Raw genomic sequence first — 10,866 nt, forward strand, 5'->3', positions numbered from 1 at the left:
CAGGGTTTATATTATTACCTACTCCCTGATTACTCATGTAATAACATTGTAATGACTATCATTCCGCATTCTCTGCAATAGAAACAAACAAAAATGAAGAGAAGGAAAAGCTTTAAAACATTTTTAAAAACATTTATTCACTTTATACATCTTTACAGTTCTTTTGATGACAGAAACTGACCATAAGTGAACATTTTCCATCTGTAATGTCAGTGCTGGAGGGAATGCATGACAAGGGCCTGCAGGAATGTGTCAGGTTTCTGTTCATGATGTGCTGACAGGCCTCATACATGGTTGTCCAGCAAAGCTTCAATGAGTCTTGAACTGTTTGTAATCGCAGTCGTTACCACAATGAATTTATAACCTGAAAGAAGAAAAGAGAAACGTATGAAAATTATTTCATTATTTCATTTCTTCCAGGTCTTTTTGACTCAAAGCAACAAGTGAATTTTTCCATAAACCACAGCAACAGCAGACATTTTGGTTAGGGTTTCTTTTTAACTTTTGAAAAATATCCTCCTGATCCAAAGGTTAAGGAGACCCATGTTAAGATTTTATGAAATATTTACCCAGTAAGAGCTTTTTATACATCTGAAATTTCATTTTGAGTCCAAGTGTCACAGAAATGACAATAACTCATTGTATTTTGAAAAAATATATAAAATTTGTTGTCTCATAAAATTTTAAATATTCCCACATTTACATATCTTGATGTAATGTTTTTAATGATTTAATAATTCTCACTTTTTCGGATCTTATTAATTTGATGGCTGATTACTGAGTAAATGCAAATGGTCTAACACATTTCCAATCATTTCTGACAAATAAAATATATCAGTTATAGTTAACATTGATGCAGGATATATATAATTAAGTCTAATATTTATTTATCATAAAAACACAATAAAGGTGTAAAACTTTCTGGGGGGAAATTCAGTTTCTATCTGTGGATGTCAGGTGATGCCAGTGTTATTGTACCCAAAGAGTTCTCCGTATGAATCATTGATATAAAACACATAATTCATTATCAACAGTCAGGACAGCAGAAGTGAAACTAAACTCAAAATAAGAGGGGGAAACCTACGTGACCGGAACACATTAAAAAATTATTATTATTATCAGCATTCAGGCCATGTTTACCTCTCTCTCTGCCGAGGAAACGAAGGGCTGAAATCTCAGAGAAGGTGCAGCCACCGAGGAACATGACCAGGACGATGCGCTGAGCGTCACTCTTTGCTTTTACATCCGCTCCGTTGGCGCCTGATGAGAGACAGAAAAAACTTTTTGGACTGACAGAAGTGAGACGACAGGCTCTGTGGTGAGGGAGCAGTTTTCCTTTACGGCCAAAATGTGTCTGAATATGACCAAAAGGAAACCGAGCAACTTAAACCTCTAGAGTTTCATAATTTCAGACATTCAAACGTAGTTAGACTTTGAATTAATGTATTTCGAATATGAGGATGAATCACTAGTGTAATCCATTGTCCTTTCAACCCGCCACTGTGCTGTCACAGTGTTTTTCTGTCCTTAAGTCTTTGTCATGTCATTTGTACAAGAAGGAGCCAATTAGAAACCTTTTCCCACATGTACATGGCCAAGAAACCATGTTCCTCCAAGGGAAATCAGGTTTCTCTAATCCTCTACCCCAGTTCCAAAAGCTGAGTTTACATAGCGTTTAAGAAATCAGTTTACTGCAGAAAGCCGACAGTGATCCAGCTCACTAAGCACATGTAAACATTCATTCAAATTATTCCTTTCATTGTCAAGGTAATAATATAATATCTCCTCGTAACCTAACCTGTAACAGCAAATTCATTCCCATTCAGCAGCCTGGTGACTTCTTCAAGCCCCGTCCAACCGTCTCGCTCCAACACCTACACAACACACGCCAAGAATAAAGTTTCACAAAACAACACAACACAGTCAGATCACATGGGATAAATGAATTCTGCTGATTTACTCACCTGCTCAATGAGTTTGCAGCTCAAAGGGATGTAGGCACCGCTGAAGATGTAGGCCATGTCTCGAGGGACACGCAGGTCGTACTCTTCATCTGACTTTGGCACCTTTACACAAAGTATAATAATCCAGTTACTGATCTTTTACAGCATTCACAGTGCATTGCCATTTGTATGTCATGCTGCAACTTCATTAAAGCGTCTTTCGGAGCGAAATAGTGAAGTTGACATTAGTTTACCAGGTTGAGTTTTCTGCTTAAGGCTCTGAAATTGCTCTTCCTCGCCAGGGAAGAGAAGGCGTCCGTCAGCTTTCCTGGAGGAAATAGAAATAAAAAAGCAATAATGATGAGGATGAGTTACTCTAAGTCATTCAGCCATATCCTGCAGAAGGATACACACAGAAGCGACTGTTTCACCTGCAGTTTTGTCATTGACCAGTTTGCCCACTTTGCTCTCCATGACCGTCAGTGTTTCCCCCGGCTGCTGCTCCACCAGCAGCCCCAACTGCCTCAGGTTGGCAAATGTGAGCAGGTGATCCACTCCATAGCTCTGGTGAGGTCAAGCAGAGACGATGTTACACACGAGGCGCAAGGTGATCAGCATCAAAATGTGGACCATTTTTAAGTATAAGGTGATACTCTGTATTTTTGTCAATAAATAACCATAAAAAGACCAAAACCAACAATGCGTCAGTCTGTCACTTATTACTTTCTGACATCTCTACCTCGTCTGTGGCTCTCAGACTTGAGCCCATCTGATCTTACTGAAAAAATATAACAGGTCTCTCATTTCCTCAAACAGCTGAGCACTGTAGTTTCAATGTTACTGAAACAGATGATTGGGGATTATTTTCAACTGCAGGTCAATTCACTTTTTGTGTTCTAGCGAGTACTTACAGTACTTTCCTGTATTTACTTGTTATCTTAGATCAACACACACAGTAAAAGAAGGAAATGGTATGTGTACCACTAAATAGGCCAAGAAAATAACAGCACTCATTTTTTAAGCTTTTAAGTTTTATAAGCTACAGGTGTGACTCTGAGACCTGTTTATCTGAACAAGACAATAACAGCCACTCCTGTTTTCTCGTTCATGGTAAATAAATAATCAAGTATATAAGCAACTGCAAACAAAAATGGCTAGTTTTGTAGTTTTGTAATGTGTCATAATTTTACTATTTCTACCAGGACATATATAAGACTGTGGTTTTTAAGGAGTTTTTTTTTTTTTAAAAAGCTGGACTGGGTTTAATTCCAGACTATTTTGTGGCTTTAAAAACATAAAAACCTTTTGGAAACAGCATTTGTTCATTTTCAAAAAGCTTCAATCAGCCACATGTTGAGGCTCACCTGTAGATACTGTGCCTTTAATGACCGGAAATCTTTTGGGAGGAGTCCTGAGAGAAAAACACCATCACACACAGTTATTATTTCACTATGAGGATAATTTGATTCTGTCTCTGGAATCCAATAAAGGCAACTCACCGTTTTCTGTGATAGACAGAAGACAAAGCAGCCGCAGACTTTCTATCATAGAGACCTTAAAAAAGAGAAGAAAAAAAGTTTCCAGCACATTATTATTATTATTATTATTATTATTGTTTAATGTGTTCCTATATCAGACTGACTGTGTTTGAGCAAAAGCACCTGTCTGCTGATGTGCTCCTCTATGAAGGAAATACATTCACGGATTTCAAATCCTTCAAGTAAAGCTGGAACAGAAAACAAGAAATCAAAATCTGTATCAATAAGAACATAAACAAAAATATGGCTAAACAAATCACATGTAACTAAAACCTGACTGTCACAAACTGAGGGATCTTACAGTGTTCTGTCTTCAACAGCTCCTGGAAATCCTGCTTTGTTTTCTTCTTCATTATTGATTCACTGGCACCAATGTCTGAAAGGGAACGTGCTCTTCAGCTTTGCACATATTACTTAAAACACATCACAATCAATCTGACATAGACTAAGCTGCAGCGACACTCACGCAGGCTGAGCAGCCGATGTTCATGTTTCAACCCTTTTAGTTCCTCGGACACAAACGTCTTCATCTGCTTTATGTCCATCCCCCGACGCTTCTGTACAATTAAAGAAGAGAAAACAGAAAAAGAAAAAGTGTCAGTTACTTCAGTCACCTTAGCTACAAAGACTGATGAGGGTAAGAAACGTTTACTCGCATCATATGCCGTCTGGAGGTTTCTGGCTTTCTGACTGAGGAAGCCAAAGACGTTGGAGAAATGCTCGTTTCGGATTTCGTTGAAGACCTGCGAAACGGGAGTGTAGAGGAACTTTTAATTTGAAATCATGACAGGTAAAAGAAGAGATCTGCACCTCCAGTGTCGGCCCTACCTTATCCTGAGAGTTCAGCATGACCTTCAGACTTTTGTCGGAGGAGGTGACATCAGGTCCAAACTCCACACATCCTGCAGAACAAGAGACATGAGACGACACATCAACACACATAAGTGCGTTAAAAAAAAAAAACATCCGCAACCCGACAGATGTGATACGACTGGAAGGTTTAATTCTACAGGAAAACAACACAGTGTGAGCTCCTATTGTGACGAAGAGTTTACATGCACATTAGTATCCTGGTTTTGATCGTATTTGAAATATGAGGTTTACATGGAACATGAAAAACCTGATTATTCATCGCCCTGAATACATGATCATATCAGCATTCAGGTTTCTGTCTGTGTGCAATTGCGTCTTCTTTCCTGAACGTCTGAGCCACTGATTTAGCTATGAACATGTTCAGAAACCTGGGAAAGGTGTTTACATGCCACAGTATCCTCGGAGATCCAGCTGGAATATCAAGGTTTCTGAAAACTAGGATGTTTCCATGCAGAAGTTAAACTGAGATACTCCGAAAAACCTCATCAAAACCAGGATACCTGCACGTATAAACACACTCAATATTTATTTCAATATTGATTCCACATACCATGCTATGCTATAGTATATATAGTTGATCAGAATTAGTTAATCCGATCATGTTGGAAGTGTTTATAGTTGTTCGAAACAGCCACAAAGGAAGTCGAAGATTTAAAGCTAACCAGCAATGGGGAGGGAGTGGTCTAAATATCCATTACATTTGGAGAGAACGATGCACATTTTCACTCTCTCCTGGACGACATAGTTCATATGAAAAAGGCCACAAATAGTTGTATAACAAGTGAAAACAAAAGAGAGATAAGTTTAAACCCCCACAGCTGGCTAATCCCTGAGTGAAGTGGGTGTGAATGTTGGATTTTGGAAAGGTTTCGGGGAGGGGCTTTCTGTAGCTATCTGACCATCCAACTAGCAGAAGATGAAAGTACTGGCTGTCTGTCCTCCTCCTGGGCAAATCTTTGTTGTGAAGCCTAGTTTTAATGTTTTCTGATGAAAAGAGGATGAAGAGGAAGTGAGTCAACTTTCTTCCCGTGCTTTAGTGTTGGCTGAGTTTTTGTGGACGGATGCAGATTTTCACCCTGAACACAGGTAACTCTCCACATGCGGCTTTGATACCCACCACATTTGATTCTAAATATATCATCCACCAGTCCTTCATAGACAACTTGTGAGCACAGAGGAGTGACAAAGTCCACATCTGTGAAAGACAATCATAGTGTTAGAGAAAGAAAACACAACACAGCATGTCACTGTCATCCACTGAGGAAAAGGTTCACGGCTTCTTACCTCTATCAATAAGAAAAACATTCCCTATTTCAGCCTGTCGAGGTTTTGTTTCTCCCTCTTCTACCTGCTCCCTCCACGACTCGTACGCCATCTGGCACCAGACAGAAAGACAGAATTCATGACACTTCAATCCTTCATCCTTCATGCCCATCTAAAAAAAACCAGCAGCAGAAACATTTTCTTCGGTGACTTGTCTTTGGTCTCTGTTCGTACTGCACCTTGGCACATCGTCCAATCCCGTAGAGCTTTGAGAACGGCCCGTAAACAGAATGAAGCAGGTGCAGAGCGCTGCCGGCCGTCCTCACCCAGCGCTGGTCTCCTGCCTGTCAAATTACAGCTTTTATGTGCAAAATCTGATTGTTCGTCGTTAATCTACAAGATACAAATTGTCGTTAATACTTTTACAATTACAAATTACAATTACAAATTGTTGACGTTAATGAAATACATGCTGATGCATCTGTGCTGGTACTTGGTTGCTACTCTGTCAATTTACTAAATTAAAACCGATTAATCATTTTAGATCTATTTTTAGCTCTATTTCATTTGTTACCAGGAAGTTGTCTCGAAAGAATTCTGGCAACTCCAGACTGATGATGTCATCATCAAGTGGGAGGAGGTAGAAAGCCCATTCATCAGTGGTCACATCTGTAGGAGGGCAAAAACAACTTTAACACTCCTTTTCATTCACACTGATCGTGGCTTCTAAAACAAAAAGTGAAGAATCAAGGATGCTCACCACCAAAGAGCCCCTGCTCCTCCAGCACCGCCTCACACGCATAGAACTGGACAACACAGGACGGTCAGCAAGTAAAAATCAAGTATTCAATACAATACAAATCAAAGCAGCATGTGAACACAACAGCAATACCTTCTGAGGGGTGAAGATTATCTTGTATCTTCTAAATTTCCCTGCTGCTTTGTCTGCATTGGCCACATCTGGAACCAGAAGGAATACAGCATGAAATACATTCACTCTCATACAGTCCAAAGTATGAAAGATATCAATGAAAACCAGTGGGTTGAATTATTTACCAAGTGCATCAATTTAATGACATTTATATCACATTTCTGTCAACTCTTTCAAGCTGTATATAACAATAACTCCTCCTAATATCATTAGTTAATGAATAAAGACGACCTGGGTCTGCATGAGCACAAGAAAATGGATGGATAAATGGACAGAGGGATTAACCATTTCAAAATAACCTTTTTATTTAAGAGGTCTGGAACTATTGACAGTGAAAGTTGTAAAGACATACCTCACATTTCAGTTGATACTAAAAAAGTGTTGAGGTTCAATAAGATCTGATCAAGTGTCACTGTCACTGAGTTTTGGTGTTTTTCATGTTTTCACCTCAGCTAAAGGACTGAATGCTTCCCTGTGTGTTGAGTTAACTTTACATCTTACTGTTAATGTACACAAATAAGAAACTTCTGGATTTCTTTCAGGTGTCAGTGATGTTTGTGAGATTTTGTTTTGTGTTTGGTTCCCATAGTTACCTATCTATCTACAGAAAAACCTGCAACTCTACTCACCACATATCCACTTCACAGTTTGTATTCTCGGCCGGATCAGGAAACAGAGCCTATAGGAGAGTAATGCCAGATTGTCAGGCAGTCACATCAGGGGTATGTGTGTTTTAAATTGTTAGAAGTATGAAGGGTGCGTGGCTCACTGATCTGAGGTGCTGATAATAGGTTTGTATTCCACTTTGTAGAGTTTGTCGACTTCATGTTGCTGCAAAAAAAACAAGAGACAAAATGTTTGAAGAAGCCACTGGAGCTGCAGTTTTTCTCAAGAGTTTCTCACCATCAAAAATCAGTGGCGCCTCAGCTGATAATATTCACCTTCAGTGTTGACACATTAGCAATACGATCCAGCGGGCTCATCAAGTCTGCCTCAATGAAGAGGTCCTTCTTCCCTGGCAACTGTGTAACAAAGAGAGGAGGATAGTAGAGTGAAGACAACAATCTACTCAACCGTTCATTTGTCTATCTAAATGAACTATTAGGCAATTCTGCAGAGTAGACACATTTTTTTCCAATCTTAATCAACACAACACATATGAAAAAGAGGACTTTGCACTAGAATACACTAATTATCTGCAGATATTATTCAATATATGTGACACTGTTGTTATCCCACAAAAAGACAAAAACTTAAACCTATTATGTCTTAGTCAGGGTGGAGAAGTCTGTACTTTTAGACTTCTTCATCCTGTTTATGTCCTCAAGTCTAATGGTTCCTCCTGAAGACTTAAATCTTTTAAAAATGGCTCAATAATACATACTTTCATCTTATCAAAGGCCAATCAGTTTTCTGAAACAGCTGGGCACTAAATAAGTGAATTTTTGGGGACTATTTCCTGCTGCGGATTAATCCACATTTAGTGTTTTAGTGGGTATTTATGACTCATGAGTTTTTTCATGAGATTTACTGACAAATAATAATATTGAAAATAATATTGATAATGAAAATTAGTAAGATGAGGCCTTAACACTTTCCAATATCACCAGACTTATACTTTCAAATGTTGATGTTTTTTTTTTTTTCACTTATGACAGGTGGGTGTGGCCACAAGTGCATTGCAACAGCTGCTTCATACCTGCACATAATCCCTGCAGTGTATGTCAGGGTAAAGATACAACGTATGTTTCTGTTTTGTTCTTGTTTTTTCAGTAACTTGCATTGTTTAGTTAATGTTTTATTATAATGTCCTATAATAAATTCTTTCATGTCAGTCATTCTGCTGCTGGTATGTCTGCATTAGCAGCCAGTTGAGGCAGCCACTCGAGCCAATGTAAGCAGAGACATTTTTCTGTGACCTGTTCTCACCTGTTCCAGCAGGTAGATGAGCTGATCTCTGGCCAGTCTCTTGAGCAGAGAGAAGTCAGGGAGCTCCGGGGAGTCTCTCCTGGCACTGTGAGCCATACTGGGCCACGACAGGGACAGGACGACAGTCACTCATCCACTGCACAATGCACACAATAAACAGAGAGTTACTAATTCAGAAACAGAAAATGTAGAGACAGAGAAGCTACAACCAACAGTCACACAGAAGATGCAAATCTGTGCTAGGCTTGACTCACTAGCTCCGTTAGCTTGTAGGCTAAAAACACCTACTTTACATCACACGGATTTTCAAAGATTAGTGTCAAAGTGCTGACACTGATATGGAAATAATTTCACAAAAATGCCCAATAAATGACAGAAAATAAGCAGCGAATATCTGTCAAAATCATCAGAAAAGGCGTTTAGCTTAATATTAGCATCTACCTGCTTCCGTAGCTGAATAAACGGAACCGATTCCCATCGTCAACTGTTTCCCCCGGACACTACAGCAAACAGACTGCTACACTTTGGTCGGAGCGTCGTTGGAGAACCAAAGACCTGACGCTGTCACTACATGTAATTTTCCACCATGGATTCAGAAGCGGTTTTGTTGCTAGAGACTGTAAATTTTGCCGCAGAAAAACATCGTAACCAGCGACGTAAAGACGCAGACGGAACTCCGTACATTAATCACCCCATCGGTACGTAGGATTATGGACCTAATTTCGTGCCAAAACTTAAACAAACAAACAAACAAAACAAACAAAACTTGTTTGACATTCGTAAACATGCAGGAAATTAGCTTTACGTTAGGAGTCTATTTGTTTTAGCGTGATGCCTTCAGGTGTTGCGCGTAAATCTGTTTCTGTGACACTTTCTGAGGTGTTGGAAAAAGGCAAAAAATTAATTTTGGTCATTTAATTAATATAATAATACTCATTGGAGCTATTGATCATTGAAGCTAATATTGGACGATGTATTGACCAATATTGGTTTATTGCAAATATATTGGCATCTGTGTTTATGTTTTCCAGTAAGTAACAAGAAATTGCAGTACAAAAATGCAAATGTAACTCACTTTAGCACTTTATTAGCAGAACCATACTAACACAGGGTAGTTCCTCAGTTTGCTCTCAAACAGCCTCAGTTCTTTGAGTCATGGATTCCACAAGCTGTTGGAAACATCCTTTGAGACTGACCATGTTGACATGACTGCATCACATAATTTCTGCAGATTTGTCAGCTGCACACTCAAATTGCTAATCTCCTGTTCTACTACATCCAAAAGGTGTTCTACTGGATTCAGATCTGGTGACTGGGCAGGACACTGAAGTTCACTGAACTCACTGTCATGTTCATGAAACATTGTTGAGACGACTTTGGCCTTGTGACATGGAGCATTATCCTGTTGGAAGTAGCCATTAGAAGATGGTAAACTGTTGCCATAAAGGGATGCACATGGGCAGCAACAATACTTAGACAAAGTGATCTATATCAAGATTGTTTTTTATGCTTTAAATATCTCTGTATATATCATTATTGGCTTTATAGCATTCTGAACTACTGACGTTACGTTAGCGTCAAAACTGCATTATTGGTCAGACTATAGTAAGTGCATGGCATCCCACAAATTCTCAAATGAAAGAAGGTATTTAGATATAAAGGTTGCACTTACAACATAAAATTTGTTGCACCACAAGGATCTATCTAGAGACATGAATTATTTTTTATTTATGCCAATAGTTTTAAATTGGTTAGAAGAATCTCTTCTCCCATTTTGTGTGCTGATGATAATAATACCACAAACAGACTTAAATACTTTAATAGAAAAGTACCAATAAAGAAATTGTGAGAGATGCAAGATGCTCTGAACTTGCTTTGATGCTTTCATAAAATAGTAAAAGTTAGAGTTAAATTTTATTATATTTGCAGGAAAAAGCAGGATATACTGTATGTTGAGGGTAATGCTAAAGTGTGAGTGGAACAGAAGTCTGCCATGTTTCATACACTTTCTACTATTTGTTAATGGGAAATTCATGTGGAAAAAATATACAGCCTCACATTAGGAACATAAGGAGCGTTTTCCTTGTATACCTTGTGTACAGTACAAGGCAGTGTTCTTCAGCATTTGGAACTGTTCATCAAAAAAAGAAAACTTTACTCTTCTTTACTATTGAATGAAATGAGTGTTTTATCATGAACCCTTTAATGGATATTTGAATTGTAGTTAATAGACAGCTGAGTTTAGTATGAGTATAATATGACTCAGAGTTTCCTAGTTGTATTAATGACATTATTGGCAGGTCACTCCTGACATCCTGACTTTCCTTGCAGCAGCTGAAAACAGTGTCTTGCTGATATTTCTTTCGCTGATACTCACAACTCTGTGTGT

The 10,866-nt window shown here is 38.7% G+C and overlaps 1 protein-coding gene across 2 annotated transcripts; it reads right to left on the reverse strand.

Moving 5' to 3' along the window:
* Positions 1 to 118: 118 nt before the first annotated feature.
* On the reverse strand, positions 119 to 9,672 carry vps33b (VPS33B late endosome and lysosome associated). Of its 2 annotated transcripts, none has more exons than XM_087174150.1 (24): positions 9,553 to 9,672; positions 8,478 to 8,613; positions 7,490 to 7,570; positions 7,318 to 7,379; positions 7,178 to 7,227; positions 6,510 to 6,577; positions 6,378 to 6,423; positions 6,192 to 6,286; positions 5,857 to 5,961; positions 5,639 to 5,729; positions 5,472 to 5,549; positions 4,310 to 4,383; positions 4,138 to 4,224; positions 3,948 to 4,038; positions 3,783 to 3,857; positions 3,605 to 3,669; positions 3,443 to 3,497; positions 3,308 to 3,354; positions 2,375 to 2,507; positions 2,198 to 2,271; positions 1,965 to 2,066; positions 1,799 to 1,874; positions 1,141 to 1,260; positions 119 to 364 (listed from the first exon to the last, which is right to left on the reverse strand). In XM_087174150.1, exons 2-24 carry the CDS (start codon positions 8,571 to 8,573, stop codon positions 285 to 287), a joined length of 1,851 nt encoding a protein of 616 aa, XP_087030276.1. In that variant the 5' UTR covers positions 8,574 to 8,613; positions 9,553 to 9,672; the 3' UTR covers positions 119 to 284. The 2 variants fall into 2 exon arrangements, with proteins under 2 accessions (XP_087030276.1, XP_023262691.1); XM_023406923.2 differs by lacking the exon at positions 9,553 to 9,672 and adding an exon at positions 8,919 to 9,464.
* Between the last annotated feature and the right edge of the window lie 1,194 nt (positions 9,673 to 10,866).

The sequence above is a fragment of the Seriola lalandi genome, unplaced genomic scaffold (assembly GCF_002814215.2).
Source record: "Seriola lalandi dorsalis isolate HSWRI2012SDOR001 ecotype SW California unplaced genomic scaffold, Sedor1 jcf7180002054320, whole genome shotgun sequence".
Lineage (NCBI taxonomy): Eukaryota > Metazoa > Chordata > Actinopteri > Carangiformes > Carangidae > Seriola > Seriola lalandi.

Excerpts from the sequence above, each read along its gene's own strand:
- vps33b (XM_087174150.1), bottom strand. The coding sequence starts at position 8,573 with ATGGCTCACAGTGCCAGGAGAGACTCCCCGGAGCTCCCTGACTTCTCT. Across the intron at positions 5,550-5,638 it reads TGTTTTTCTTATTGATAGAG|ATGTGGACTTTGTCACTCCT; the intron begins GTAAGAAGCCGT and ends TGTCTTTCACAG. Across the intron at positions 4,384-5,471 it reads TATATTTAGAATCAAATGTG|GATGTGTGGAGTTTGGACCT; the intron begins GTGGGTATCAAA and ends CTTGTTCTGCAG.